Source organism: Hetaerina americana, unplaced genomic scaffold, assembly GCF_022747635.1.
Source record: "Hetaerina americana unplaced genomic scaffold, ioHetAmer1.1.p SCAF_90, whole genome shotgun sequence".
Classification (NCBI taxonomy): Eukaryota; Metazoa; Arthropoda; class Insecta; order Odonata; family Calopterygidae; genus Hetaerina; species Hetaerina americana.
Window position 1 is genome coordinate 802347 of NW_027287539.1, and position 16613 is coordinate 818959.

At 36.2% G+C, this 16613-nt stretch overlaps 1 protein-coding gene across 1 annotated transcript in view; it reads left to right on the plus strand.

Annotated features, from left to right (window-relative positions):
* lgs (BCL9 domain-containing protein legless) overlaps window positions 1-16613 on the plus strand; it is a 56560-nt gene that overhangs the window by 4016 nt on the left and 35931 nt on the right. The window contains exons 2-5 of the mRNA XM_071598212.1: window positions 8388-8494; window positions 8584-8678; window positions 8754-8868; window positions 11401-11496. Coding sequence (XP_071454313.1) covers window positions 8388-8494; window positions 8584-8678; window positions 8754-8868; window positions 11401-11496 — 413 coding nt within the window. The remainder of the gene's footprint in view (window positions 1-8387; window positions 8495-8583; window positions 8679-8753; window positions 8869-11400; window positions 11497-16613) is intronic.

Genomic DNA, 16613 nt, shown 5'->3' on the forward strand with positions numbered 1-16613 from the left:
GTAATAACATTTAACTGACAATGTTTTCTTCTGCACAAATGATTAATGATGAAAAATACACACAACAATGATTGTATTTCTTTTTTAAGTTTTATTTTGTGTAAACAATATTAGCAATGCAACCACTGTCATATACAAGGCATGCTATGTGCAAGTAGGAAGCATTTCTATTACTGTTTGTTGTGTTAGTCCACATTGATAACAATTACAATAGTATTTTTGTTGTAACCTATGTTGACTAAAATTACCAAAAAGAAATTCTTCAGTGGCTGTAATGTTAGCAGATCATTTTCTTTGTTTCATATTTAAATATATTATACACCAAATGATTTAAGAACGAGCGTTAGACTCCTACTTATTTTTATTGCCAATTGTCATGAAGAAATGAACTTTTTGGCTGGAAGTGGGTGGGGCTGTTGGAAGCTGCCCCACCTCATTGACCCTCAAACAAGCATCACAATGTTGACGAATCTCTTAATCACTTATGTGAGAAATTCAAACTACTTGTCAATACAGTTGCTTGCCACCTTCCTCCATATTTTTTTGCGACCTGTGAACTGTAGTTTCTCAATAGGAATCCACTCGGAGAAGCTAGTCACATTACTAAAATTCACCTTATGTGAAATCATACCATTTGAGAAACAAAATTATGAATTCAGCAACTTCGTCAAGCTGTAAATTGCCAACTTTAAATTCATTAATGTTTTAGTGATGTTAAATTACTGGAAACAACTTATTATTTTTGGGTTGATTTTACATTTTGCTGGCATAGTTTCTCTCTTCTGTCACTACATTCCAGTTTCCATAATCCATGTTGGTCTGCTCATTTTTTTTTATTGGTATCATAAAGTGTTTCAAAATCATGACAAGCTTTCATTGTTCGGTTCTGGATATTGTTTTCTTAAAGCAGGGGATTGGGATGGTGCAATGGCTAACGTACTTACTTCCACCCTGATAACTGTGGTTCGAATCCTGGTGACGACAATTATTTTTCAGTGGTGTCCCGATCCCTACTTCAGGTGTTTTGTGGAGGGCACTTTGAGTGAGTACGCTGTCTGTCGGATGGGATGTTACGCTTCGGACCCCTTGGTGCCTTTCGTTAAGAGCAGGGTAATGCCAATGCTGGGTTTCTCTTCATCCTATCCTATGTATCCATATGGTGCAAATTACCTGAGCTGTCGGTCGCCTCCCATAAAAATTATGACTGCTTTTCGTAAAACATCATTTATTTAAGAGTGGATATGTTGTCATATTGTGAACTAGTGGCTTTTGACGGTGGAAAAAAAACCCTTCAATCTAAAAATATGGCATCAATATCTTCTGGAGATAGTATTTGTGCCTGATGTGGAGTGTAAGAGCTTAGTGTAACAGCTCGTCTTAGGCCGCACAATCATCGGCCTGAATTCATTGTAATTGTTGATTATGCTGTCTTTGGCTGCCATTTGACTCCTCATCAGTCCCCAATTATTGATGTTTAATATTATACATTATTTTAATCCATTAATAGGTACTAAAAACCATACTCGGTAGTAGTTTTTATGAGAGGCAACGGACAGCTAAGGTCATTTGCGCCATTAGGTATGGATGGGAAAGGAAGGGTGGAGAGAAACCCGGTATTGGCATTAGCCTACTCATGTCAAAGCACCAAGGGGTCAGCAGTTTAACGTCCCATCCGATGGATGTCGTACTCACTCTTGAAGTGCTCTTCACAAAGCACCTCAAGTAGGGATTGGGATACCACTGAAAAATAATTGTTGTCTCCAAGATTTGAACCTGGGCCATTTCAGCAGGAAGCCTGTATGTTAGCCACCGCACCTTCTCAATCCCCACCATACTTTGTTTTACAATATGTGCTGAAGAAACCATAAATGAGGTGTCAAATTCTGGATGCTAAGTAATTCGGCAGTGAATCTCTGTCATGTATTTTACTGGCAATTTGTGTGGTGTAGCAGAGTGTTTTTCTCTTCTGCACATCACGAAGGAGGCACATAAACATTAAGTAATGCTTTCCACCAATGCCTACATTAGTGGTAGGTTAGGAATATATTGGATTATGAAAGGGCGTCATGTCATGGACAAATTGTTCCCAGCATAGGTATAGCTTGTGACTAATATAAGAAATAAAATTGAAAGGAGGTATGTTAGATGCAACAAGAAAGGAGTTTTTTGCTGTCTGCCGAATCTGTAGCCTGAAGCAATGCAGTCTTTTGCTCAGGTCAAGAAATTCCATGAATTGGATATTCCATTGTATGTGCGTGTGTGTATTTAGATGTGAAGAAGTCATTAAAATACAGGAAGGAAGCAGTCTTCAGTATAATTTCTATAATGGCTGTGAATGTATGGAATAATAATATAATAACATAATTCGGAAGAGAATGTCAAAAGTACAGCGTATGTAAGAAATGAGGGATAATATTGAGGGCGAATGATTACATGCATGGAGTAATTCTCTTCTGTTGACACGCAAGGCAGTATTATGCACGATTTAAGGGATAAGGAAACTTGTCAGGGTGTAGAAACACAATTGGTGAATTTGTGTGAGATGTCGGAGGAAAGGTATTTGGTGCATATGCCCATAGATCTAAAATTGTTTCTGTCCAATATGGAAATGGTGTGCATGGAATGTGTATGTTTCATCATACATCCTGTATGTCTGAACAAGGCGATGAAATTTGGTTTTTAATTTGCAAGGAAGTGATCAGAAAACAATTTGAATGAAATATTGCTAAACTTTGATTGATTTTGAAGTAGCTGCTTAAATTTTTTAATAAATGAATTACGATGTTTAATAGAATTCTTTTTCATAGGTAAAGTTTCCCATATAACATGACCAACCATTTGGATGATCACTCGTGAATATTATGACTTAAATTATTATAACTCCGATGATAAATATTTATTCAGAAATTATTGAAAATTTGTGCAATTACCTTGGTTTATTTTAATTTATAACATAGACAAGTAATGACACATTGAAATAATCAATGTCTATTATGGAAAAGTTGTCCGGATTTTTTTTTATTTCTGCAGATTAGATTTCGAGATTTTTAATTAACATGGAAAAATGCCCTCTTATTAGTAAAAAGGAAAGCAGTAGAAAAATTTTCATGGTCCATTAATGAGGGCATATTTGCTTGCTAAAGTGGAAGAAAAAAAGTAATAATGTGCAGTGAATTAAAAATAAGACTTTTAATTTACCTGTTAGCACTTACGGGTGTGCGTACTAAAAATTGATGGAACTTAAATTTAATGAATAATATAAAATAATATTGTAAAAGCTCATTGAAATGAATAAAATTAGGTGTAATACTAGGTTTGATATAAATTATGTTTGATTCAATGGTTAATCAAATGAATAATGATAGCAAGTGCTGGAAATATTGTCTAGGTAAGGAGAGATTTGTTTTTTTAGTTAAAATAACACCAATTATGCCCTGTGTACTGGGAAGAAATACATTGTGCAAATATTTTTGGAGATTTAGTTACTGTGTAGAAGTACTGTAAAACCATGAATACAACAACCTAAAGGTCAGTTTGGTAGGTGATGATAGAATTCACCCTGTACTAAACCCGAAGGCATGTGAAATTTGCAATCAGGGTCGTTGGGCCAGTTCTTTTCCCCGTGCCAGTTTTGGTTTCCCAGGAAGATCTGGTACCCAAAAAGTCATAAAGCTTAGGTTGAGTAGCAGGTTCCCTGTGTGGCTTGCCCAGGAATGGAACCCGGGCCTCCAGTCAGTAGTCCAACGCTCTATCCCTGGACTACTGTGACCCACTAGAAGTACAGTATTGGTGTTTAATTAATTTATTTGATGACATCTATTCCATCAATCATTCCCTCCCAACAATCTATTCCATTGTAGCGGGGTGAAGATTGAGGGCTAGGTTTAGCTATGACACCTAAAACTGTCTTAAATAGAGAAGAACTTCTTCAACTGATAAAATTACGTTTCACATGTCAAACTTGCTCAATGATACCATTGTCACCTAATTTGAAACACACACTAAAAATGAAGATGACACAAGATATATTTATGGAACTATATTGCTTTCAAAATCAATTTCATTCCTATGGTATAAAAATGGTTCATTCATGGAAAAAATTACATCTTATATTGATCTCTTCTGTACTTCACCTCTCAAATATTATTGTATTCTCACCTACCATTTGATTGGGGTAATAATACATTTTCAACATCATTGCTGAAGAGATTTCCCTCCAATTTATGCAAGAGATTTAATCTTTAATTTAACTTTCACTCCATGACTGATTCTCAGCCTAGCTCCTCTAATATTTTGGATTTGGCACTCAGTTTATTGCAACAAAGTTTTATAAAACTAGCTCCTTTACGTTGGATGCAATCCAATTCAGTGTTCAATCTAACATCATAAGGATCATATGTACTAGCAGCATATTCGAATTTATGCCTAGCCAGCGAAAGGTAACATTTCTCTTTGACTGTTTCATCACATCTGCCCAGTACTCTTTTAATTAATTCTAATTTTTTATTAGCTTGTCCACGTATTCCCTGCGTATGTTTTACCTAGGAGAGGTCATGAGTGAGGGTTAAGCATAAATATTTAATAGAGTATACACTAGGCCCTTAGCTATAGGGTATTTTCTGGAAGTCAAAATTTTTCTGCTCCCGCCCCCTAAACTTATCGCAATGAACAAAAATCAAAGAGTACGAAATTTTGATTGAATTGGACAAAAACTAGATGACCCTCAAATGCCTCGAATTTGGAATAATCATTGAAATAATTTTGAAATTGTGAAAATGTTGTTTTTTTAATAAAGTACAATTTTCTTTAAGGGAAAAACATTTTTATTTAGAAAAATACTTCGTATAGATTCCAAGCATAAGTATGTGAATGAATGAAAATTGTACGTTATTTTTTGATAAGAGTAGATTTAGTAGCATTTGGGTAATTATTACGGTCTGCATAACAAATGGATTTTCATTTGAATCTTTTGTGAGAATGCCATTGTATTCCTGAAATAGTTTGACACCTCTTTCTGTAACATCATTCTCAACAATTGTCTTCTCCAGTTTTTTAATTGCACTTTTGTAACCAGCATCATTCTTCAATGTTGAAGGATCTTTTACGAGGAAATCGGTGCTGATAGAGAATCTCATAAAGAAAGTTTTTGTCAAGAGAGTCACTAAAGACAAATACTCATTGTTTGTAAAGGAAGTAAAATTCTTTATGGTTCACAATGTACCTCTTTAGTTGATTTTTTTCTTCTTCCTCTACTTCACCTTAATCTGCTTCTAGCATAACTTGGCTCCTATTTTTTTTAACCTTGATTGGAACATTTTCGTTAAATAAGGATAAAGCCACAATTTTGGGAGCTAAGTACCAGAGATGGTTTAAAAATGTTTTAACAGGGGTCTTATTGATTTTTGGATCAATATCCTGATAATTTAACAATTGGCACATGAATAAGAAATAATGATAAGGTGCTTTAATTGCTTCTGTTGATAGAAACCAGGCTCGAACGTGAACTCGAGCAAGAAAAATACATAATCTTTTTAAAGATTTCTTCTCCTCGTCAGTTAACTGAATGATCTTGAAATAGATAAATCTTGAGTAAATAAATGGCCTTAGCCATCCACCTAGCATGACTCGCAGCTCCTAGTTAATGAAATGATATCCCAGTCTTTGGAATACTGCCAAGATAGATCATAGTTAACTTCAACAATTCTCGGCAATCATCTCGCTGTTGTTTCTGCTCATAAAGATGGTTTTCAAGAAATCCTAGAATGGTAGAGCGGATGTCATCAGGCACCTCACTGTTACCGGTTCTGAAAATCTTCTTGTCGAGCATTTTTCCCTTATTTATTTAGGATACATTGCTGTTAGGCGATAAGCCAGGTGGCAATGACATGATACTTATACCAGCAGCACAAACAGTTCTGAAACAATAATTAAAAAATCGATTGTCATACTTGGTTCAAAATAAATAAACGAAGTACACTAAAATAAGTTGAGTATATATTTACCTTCAATAATAAACCACATCACATATTTTATATGGCTAATATTAAGTGATTTTTTATATTAACTTAGTAATAGATAATCACATGCAATGGGAAAAAAGTCATATGTTATGCTCAAATTCGCATTAATTTCCTTTACTAATTGATTATTTAAAACTGACGAAATAACTAGTGAGAAAGCAAATCTTCCAGAAAATAAAAAAATTGGATGAAAATTTGACCATCTGAGCGAAAATTTCAAAGCTTCATGGTCGATGAGGGTCGCCTCGCAGTTATTTGATTGAGTTAAATTTTTGCATGTATTGTTTAATTGATTAAAACAAGATAGACGGGTGGGAGCTAAACTTTTACAAAGTTGAAAAATAAGGGCCACCCTAGTGTACGCAATCCATTCGGGTGTACCTAATGCAGTAGGCATTCAGGATAGAATGGACCTTTTTCCAAAAATTCATTGCCACACACTTTTCTAAGTTTAATTCTAATATTTTAGTGTCTCACCAGCATTATATAGCATTTAGGTCATCTGAGAAAGCTGATGTGTCCTCAGGGTTATGGATTTCTCCGTAAACCACGGAATCGGTGGCAAATAAACGTTTCTTACTAGTGACTACGGAGTCAATGTCGTTAACATAAAGTAGGAATGAAAGAGGTTAGATAACACTTCCCTTGGGAACACCTGAAGTTATTTCAACTGCATTTGAGCTGGCTCAATTTATTACTACTCATTGTCCCCAACAATTCAAAAAGGCTAATCCAACCCAGGATATTTTTGTCTTTGCCATATGCTTCTATCTTTGTGAGTACCATGAGGTTCTTTGTCGAAAGCTTTTTTAAAACCTAGAAAACCCATGTCCTATGGAACATTGAGCTACGGTACTTATGCCAGAGCATTGCACTTTCCTATGCTAGTTTCTCATGTGTGCAAGTGTTTATTTGGTCTGGCTCATAGGATTTATTAGGCTTAATATTATTCAGCAAATGTTCTCTTCCAATATATAAGATTTCAATTATGGGCATCTGTTAATGGGAACGAATCGATGAGCTCTTGGAGACAATGCTGAAGACACTTTGAAAGAAGGAATTAAATAAGTTTCCAAACTGCTAGTTACCCTGTTGCCGTTATCGTTAATGTGTGAATTACATGTAGACTTATTTACCTGTAGCTCTCTAACGTACCACCAAAATACTTACGGATTCTCTTTCAAATTTGTTGCTTATATTTTCCTTTTGAATCCACGAAATGCTTTCTGAAAGTCCCTCTTTGCAGTCGCCTTAGACATCTTGTAATCATAAATGCGTCCATTGCTTTTGTTTCTGGGTTGCTTCTGTACACCTATGATTCATCTTCAAGTATCAGTGTGCTCAGAAACTCAGGATCATTGTTGGTAGTATCCTGTGTGACCTCAAGGCAGCGTTCTTTCCCTTCTGCCAACAGTAGCTTGGGCACAAATTTTGCAACTACTCTGTGCATGTTCAAGTCTTCATGCAAAATTCCATGTACGAAACCTTTAGTTATCTCAACCTCTTTGGCTATCTCCAGTATAGTTTCCTTGATTTGTAATACCCCCATAACTTCATCTTCAAACACCTGCTGAAACTTATAAATTGCTTCACTTTGAGAATCACCAAGCTTTTGATAACATTTGATGCAGTATCTCGATTGAGTCGTATTTCATCTTTGAGAGAAATTGAAAATCGATGAGCAGGTGTGAAGATAGCATATCACTCGGTGGCCAGCACGCAGCGACTGGTCCTCTCTTAGGCGGAGAAAAAATTCAAGTGGGCACATTAAGCTGTCTCCTTCCACTGTGTGCAGTCGCACTGCACTAGCTTCACTAGTGTGTGTGGGAAAATTCAAGGTAGGATACTTTTTCCACTGGCCTCGTACGTACCCTGGAGGTATTTCTGGCAAATTTCTCTCTTACTGAGGGGTTTACCATTCCATTCATTTTCAGATGGTTGAAGAAGCCATGGCATGTGATAATATACTATATATTTTGTACACATTCACGCCTATAAACAATGTTCAGTGTAAAAATCAATTGCAGCAAACTCCGTCTGTGTTCTGTTGAAACGGAATGGTCTGGTTGCACCAACTGTTGCAAATACAATGTGGATGGATAGGTGTATTGAGTACCCATTATGTAACTGCAGGTTAATCTGTAGATTCAGTCGGTGATACTTCTTTCCGTAAAATATTCCAGACTGCCGTAGTACTTTTTCGCAGATATTTAATTGAACTTCTCCTACACTGTTGACTGTATTTTTGGTCTTGGATTAAGTGCATACTGTATTGTATGCATAAAGATTTTTTCTTGCTTGATGTAATAATTAAGGGCTTTTTTGTAGTGGATGCTTTAATTTCAAGGCCAATTTCCTCCATTTCAGACAGCAGTCCATATGACGGAATTCGAGGAAGGTGGGAGGCAGCCAGTTTGGCCCAGTTCCTCAAGCTGTTCCAGTACAAATTTAATTTTGCGTGTGTGACCACTCAGGTAGAAATTCATGTCCTCTCCTTCTCTTTGTCTCCTTTATGCATTCCATTCCCTGGTCAGGATTTTCATTTTTCTCCAAATTATTTCAGGAATTGGAAGAAGCCCTGGTGGATGGGGGGAGTGTCCTCATAGCTGATACGTGTGCAAGACTCCTCAGATTTCTGACTGGAAGTTCTGATATTATGTAAGTCTTGGAATGAGAAATTTTTTTATCGTAAGATGTGTGTTTTTTGCTAATTTCTATGTACCTTATTTTTAGTATTGGAAATTTTGAAACACATTTTAAGACTGCTGCATTAGAATCTGGAAGCTGCCCAGAGCTCACAGTGTTGCTCGGGGATCAGACGTGGAATAATCTTGGTCCAGAGGAAAAGGTACCTACTGTTTGATTAATCTAATTCTCCTAACTTCATAAGAATTGGTATAATGATCTTTTTTCCATAGTCTGCGGGGAAATATCATGACTTCATAGTCTAAAAGACAAAAACATGAACATGTATTCTAACCAGTTATTTTTCTGTAATATCATATACCATATCGTAAATGAAAGAAGATCCCATTCAAATAGGAAATTAACTCACGTAAATAAAATATAATGGTGGTTGGTTCTCTTAAAATTTTCTAATTATTTCCTGAGTATTTTTGGGGAAAAAACAACAGCAATGAATACTTAATGGAATTATCTCATTATTAAATCTATTTCTATTAATAAGATAGCCATTTATCAAGCCAGGTGTTGTGTAAATAAATGAGCGCTTTAATTTCAGAAAAATGGTATTGGTTTTCTTTTGTAGCATTCAGTTGCAATGTATTGTTGCTGCTATTCTTTGGCTTACTTAAATTTAACCATCCACCATTGAAATTATTCTCTTGCATGATTGGTTGTTGCTGCTAAAATATTTTAAAAGTATTACTGCTGAGGCTGTTTGTTGTTGCACTTGCAATTTGGTTTCTAGTTCTTGAATTCCATTACATTTTGGTGATGCTTCTATGAATATATGTCGTTCACTCTGTGTATCATCTTTCAAAGAATGTCACCAGAAGAACATTTGTTTTAATTTTTCGTGATATATTATTTTGGTGGAAGTTTATGATTTGGAATTTTCCTTGCTGGCAATTATAAAAAAAGCACTTTTATATCCTCCTCAAAAATTCTCAGAACTTGGTATTTCATGAGTTAGGGGATGAATTATCTATGGAGCCAGTCCTTTATGATAACCTGTGTAAACTTTGCATTTATTGAATTCTTTTTAAGTATAGTGAGGTCATTCGTAATCCTTTTCTGAGTTGGATGTCGTCAATACTATTGTGTTGTACTGTTGTGTATTGTACAATACTGTTGTGTAATACTTCAACTTGTGCCTATGATCAGCATTAGTATTCAGAAGTGTAGCCCCCTAATTTTGCTCAACTTTCATCTGGGAGTGGTGGATTCCTTTCTTGGAGCTTCTGTATTCTGTCACAGGTGTTCAGTACATGAATCATTCATTTGAATAATCAATCGCAAATAACTCTTAAATCATATTTAGTTTTCATTGTTTGCAGATGTTCTGTAAATGGTTAATCAGTGTAGCTAACAGCACTTGTGCACCTTTATCAGAAGTGATATGCCTCTCTAACTCATAGCCAAGCAGCACTCACGTTAATGTCTTCTGCATGCAAGTATTTGGCTATTGTTGTAGTATTGTATCTAGCATGTCAGTGCCACGCATTGCTATATCACGTGGTTGCTTATGCAAATACCATCTTTGGACACCCTCTACTTATCTCTTAACATCCAGTGACTTAATTTCCTGAACCTGGCCTTCTATGTTATTGAATTGAAATTCAAACCTTGGAGCAAATAGATGCACTTTTTGTCTTCTATATTAGGTCTCATAATGTGTAAGGTGATGCCAAACTTCCAAACGGAAACCTTTCTCAAGGAACTTTACCATGCTTATTAATCAAAGTGATCAAATTATGAGAAACTGGGAGATGCTGCAACAGTAACTGTTAATGAAGTCATCCATTAATGTGCATTACAATGTGACATTTTGAGTATAAAATCATTCACCTTGTTCGGGATTCAAATCAGATACCCTCAATCCCTGGCCCAGCGCTTTAGCCTGTTAAACTACCAAGCTGTCCTCGTCTATTCTGAAGGTTACAGAATGTAAGAGGATGCCTTTGCAGCTTGACTGGCTAAAGCACTTGGCCAGGCATTGAGGGTATCTGATTTGAATCCTGTACAAGGTGAATTATTTTTACTCTCTGAAATTACTCTCTAAGTCATGTTTTTTGAATTACTGTCCTTGGTGCTGTTGATATAAGTTAGCGTAGGTGTGCTGTCACTAGATCACATAATCACCAAATATATGCAAATCCATGAGGACTCGTGAAATCACATGGAAAGAATGAGTCATCTAATTAAAATATTTGGGCTTGTTCATTAAGATAGAAAACCTTGAAAGGCAGGAAGATTAAAAATCCGTAATGCAAGCATTATCATTAGAGAGAACATTCTGATAATGTATATTAAACAGTCCCTTAAAATCCATCAAACAAACAACCAAGCTATTGTAGCAACATTAAACGTACTTCAGTGATGATAGGACTGTTACTCAAGTCGTCATATGTGAGAGAAATTGATTGCATTTGAATACCTTTAGTCTTGTGTATTTAGATATTTTAGTACCCTGTAAGCCAACGCCAGGGTGTGTGGCAGGGGATGAATACACACCAGACTAATTTTGGCCCGAATATGACCCTATGGTGGTGGCACAATATTATTCTGATCCCTTATCATTCTTAGAATAAATGAAATCTTAAATCTATCTGTGCTACACTTAATCTCTTATATTATTGGCATGATCCCTCCTTGATTGTGGGTAAGAGTTTAAAATCCCAGGAATTGCGTTTTACAGGTGCTGGCTTTGAAGTGGCTGGTGGACCGAGTGCTTGAACACCGGGGTGAGGAGTTGAAGCAGCATTTGGATGAAACGTGGCGTCCTGATGATATGGTGGGCTATTAATTTAGTTGTTTCCTGTTATAGTGGAGTGTATCTGATGTGTGCATGGTTGTTCTTCTCCACCTCATGTTAAATCCATTTTGCTCTTAATTTGGTTCATGGTTGCAGAATTTGTGCTGGTTGTCTCTCATGCATCGTTGTACGTAGTCATATCCTGTTGCAATCAAAATTAATGATGAAAAAACATATGATTTTGGTTCATTTTGTAATAAATGTCTTTGCTAGTTAGAACTATGGATTCTATTTCAAACTAAAGTCATTGGGATCAGCAAACTTTGCATGATGGCAGTCTTTTTTTGTTAGGTTGCCTTTTTTTTTACTTGCAAAGAATTTTATGTAGACTGAAAATTCATAGATGAGAGAAATTGATGTGATTGCCTAATGATGAAGATAAGTTTGGCTGTGGACTGAATAAGCGTGTTAATTTGAGAGAAATATCCCTAACTTGGATGCTTAATTGCCACTCTTTTTTGGTGGAACTTTATTTATCCAGGGTGTAAGAGGAATTCCTGTTGAGTTCAAATTGTTTGAAATACGAAATAGTCGTCCAAAAATTTATTTTGCCTAAGAATAAATAATAGATAAATTGTTATGGCTGGGCATTTAGAGAGAGTATCAATTGTATCTCTTAAAACTATAGTGTCTTGGAATAGAATGTAATTATTGGTTGAATTAGTCACCTAATTCAGGTGAGCATAAGTGTGTTTTGTGTAATTTTAAGTCACAGTTGTGATTTAAGGTTTGTGTCAGGTTATTTGTTTGGCATGTAGGTGCTGTTATCCCCAGCTTTTGGAATGTCATAGACGTCCACTCGTGCAAACCACATTAGCTTCAATTGTGTGGTATTGTTTTCTTTATAATTTCTACATTGATGCTCTTCTCCTCATTTCTCTGACTCACAATTTAAGAAATGTTGTGTGTCTGCCATTGCTCCAGCCAAAGTAAGTGTTATATGTTTTTCTACCTAAATGGTATGAACACAGGATCCTCAGACTGGTTTTTGTGATACTTTGTTGTAAACAAAGTTATAGAGATATTAATATTAACTTAGAGCTTTCTGGTGCCTTATGTATTTGATATATATTTAAAGAGATTGGCAATTCCTCAGGAAAATATATCCCCTGAATACCATGGCTGATGTTAGGGACGTTACTAAGGCAAAGTTTGAACTGGCAACATGTTTTTAATGACTTTAATGCGTGGGTCCTTCAATAGGTTGTTAGAAAATCCCAGAGATGGTGCTTGTAGTATCAAAGGTTTGCTTTTATTAGGGCTCATCACTCACTAGGTTGCTTTTAAAGATGCAGCTATATCCATCGCGCTGTTTCATTTATGCATTTGGTGGAAGCAAAAAAATTTAATTTAGAAAAATGAAAGAAATGAGTGTCATTTGGTGATGGAACACTTAATTTGAAAGGCTGAACACCAAATGAGATTAGAGCTGTCCACAGTTATGTATTGGTGCAAAGGCACATCAGAATTGCAATGGAAAAGTACCAAACCAGCCTCTTAATCAACCATACAATTTTTTCTTCCCCAATGAGAGCAGATGCAGCACCCGTCTTACTCTTCCAAGAATTACTGAATAATGTGGTGATTTAATTCATACTTGCATAATTACCCAAGTAATTAATCTTACGAAAGTCCACAACATCTCTGCCATAATTTCCCCTCATTCCTTGGAAATCCAATATGTGTACTAATCCTGCATGTGACAATACATCTGCTGTTCAAATGCAATGATTGATTAATGAAAAGATGCATATTCACCATTTGACTCTTCAGAATGATAGAAATATTTTCTGCACTTGGGAAATTTCTTTCATTATTTTTGTCTATTGATTATTTGGTGATGACCAAACTGCATTGTCAAGTTCAATTCACTCTGCAGTAGATGTGTGTCATTGTCTGGAACTTCGTGGTGACATCGGAACTTCCTTTGAGTCTTGCATTTGTATTCAGAATAAAAACTAAGTATAAATGACATTTAAATGTACAATTGGCATAAAAGTGATGCACATTTAAGGAATTTGATCAAAAAATAGAAGTTGACCGTTAGGACTTGAGTGCATTAGGAAAGAGTAAGTTCCGAATGAGAACTAGGAACTGAGGTTTTAACAATGCATTGAAATGCACATAAGCGGATGACTCAGTTAAAAGTCACTGTTGCGGCATCTCCCGCAGTTTCTTTGGAATGCATTGATGATTTTCTTTACCCAATAATAGCATTATTTCAATTAAAGCATTAGTAACATAGAAAAAGATAATGAATTAATAGAACACCTTCCTTCCTGCCAGCTGTCTATGATCTGGAAACTTACAACTACAACAGTTGGAACATGTTGCCATTGGCAAAGAGCCCAAAGAATAAACTATGGGCAGTTGAATTTTTATTTAAATGTAATATATGAGAATTGAGTGGGTCACAATAGTCCAGGGGTAGAGCATTGGATTACTGACCAGAGGGCCCAGGTTCAATTCCTGGGCAAGCCTCTCTGGGCACCTGCGGCTACCCTCAAGCCATGTGATTTTTTGGGTACAAGATCTTCCTGGGAAACCATAACCGGCACCGGGAAAGGAACTGGCCCCCCTACCCTGTGTGTGAATTTCACACGCTGTCGAGCTTAGTTCTGGGTGAACTCGATCATCACCTACTTAACCGACCTTAGGGTTGATTAATATGTTTATGGCTTTTTATACAAGAACTAATGAAGAATGATGATAAATTTTTTTTGGCTTAATTTTAGTGTAAAAATTAAATTTTGAGTCACATTGTTAGTTTAATTTGAAATGCTTATGTAGTACAAATTTCATTGTTATCCCCCCAGTATTTTTTCCAAGAACGATAAGGGATCATAATAATATTTTCTGACCACGATAGGGTCATGTTCGGGTAAAAATTAGTCTGGTGTGTATTCACCCCCAGCCACACACCCTAGCTGTGGCTTGCAGGGTATATGCATTTTTTTTAAATGACGTCAACGGCAGCCATTGCAAGTTGACAGCTGTTCAGTGTGCCTAGGGCTCTTTCTGATGATGAGAAATACATCCTATGGAAGTGTTTTATCACAGTTGGTAACAGAACAAAGTCCCATGCAGCTAAGTCCAGACTACACATGGGGAGGGTGAGGAACACCCTAGACTTTATCTTCCCAAGATAATCAATGTTTCAGTGTGGCCTTTGTGAACCCACCACCCACAAGCACACATCATGTCTGTTGTCAATGTACAAGTATGCGTATGGTGCGGGGGCTAGCGTACTAGCTTCGCACCCAGAGGGCCCGGGTTCAAATCCCGGCGGTGTTGAATATTTTTCAGAGGTATCTCGATCCCTACTTGAGGTGCTTTGTGGAGGGCACTTTGAGTGAGTACGCCGTCCGTCGGATGGGACGTTAAACTGCAGACCCCTTGGCGCCTTTCGTTAAGAGTAGGCTAATGCCGACGCCGGGTTTCTCCCCACCCTTTATCCTTTCCTATCCATCCCCTATGGTGCAAATGACCTCAGCTGTCGGTCGCCTCCCCTCAAAACTACTACTACTACAAGTATGCGTGGCATTCAATGACATTGTGAATATTTCTCATTATGCTTGAAATGTTCTTATTGATCCTCTCACACACACTCATCAGTGTTGTTTACTTCCGTGGGAGCAGTGCTTATGTTCCGGGTACATTTTTCATCAAATAAACTATCTGTCATTGTCTACTGTCTTCTTTTTAAACGATATATATTGCCAGTTCAAGCAAAGCCTTAATTGACAAAGTTCTAGTGCTTATGTGATTGTCTAGTGCACATAGTAGTACTTGGTCATGATGTTTGTAAATAAACATTGAAGCAAGCAATTTCCTCTGTTTTCATAACGTGCATGAAAACTTATGTAACTAAACCAAGTTGCCCATCTTAGTTACATAGAGGTTACTTTAATGGAGGTGTCTGAAACAAATCAAGGAAATTGATTCAGTGCAAGACATCTGTTCTCTCATAGAAGCAAGCATGTGCTCAGATTGCTTGAGGTGCGTGGCCCAGTTGTGTTGTGCTCTATGTTTAAGCTTATGTTGCCATTCTGGTTTATGATACCATGTGATGTACAATCAGAGGTGAGATTTAAGCATTCTATTCCCAAATATCTACTTATGTATATTACTTACGATGTGTTGAGGGAAGGAGATATATAATGGTAAATGAATCCATGCTTAGGTTTGTTTTTATAGAAGAATATGAGAGCTTTCATTTCTTCCACGTTATAAAGCAATTTTTACTCACTCGATAAATGCTGGAAAATATTATTATAGTTAAAAGCAATAGTCCTCTTATTCAACACCAGTGTGTATAAATTTAAGTATTTGATCAAATTTTATTTCTTATTAGCATATAAAAATTTCTGATGTGCAAAAAGGTTGCTATAGGTGACCAGTAGGAAGTAGCACACTTCAAATAAGCCTATTGATGATTTATTAAATTAATAAGATGAATTTTGAAATAGCTGTTGCAAATATTTCTTGTGTCCTAACTGTTAACAGGTAGGGGGACCAATACAAATTGTGTAATATTAATGGATTAACTGAAAAATATAGTATTATTGAAATTGTTTGCTGGTAGAGATTGGTACAAGTACCTAGGTACTGAGAAGTATCTGGTATATGTCTCAGTAGCTAGGAGATTAGTGCTAGTACCTAGCCTTCTTGCCATAGGTACATTGTGACAACAATTCAGTCTTGTTGGTTTGCACCATTATAAACCAAATTAATTAACCAAATGCTATGCAAAAATGCCGCTTTTGGTAGCATAATCTCAGGACATTTCCCTTCTTATCCACCCAAATATTTAGCACTACCCGAAAAAGGCCACCACCAGTATGTGAAAAATAACTGATATTTTATACAGTTTTGACAAGGATTGGTACCAGCTACTAGATATTAATTTGAGTTAATGATTCATTCCTATTAATATCCAGAATTTGGACCTTGGATACTAATCCCAAGGCAGCTGTGCTTAGTTTTTCTGTGTTAGGTATCAACTCCTGATTGTAATAAATTCTAAGCAAGCCATGTTATCAAATTAAAATTAATTTAAAATATTAAATTTGAATTCCTGCAATTTTTTTTGGGTT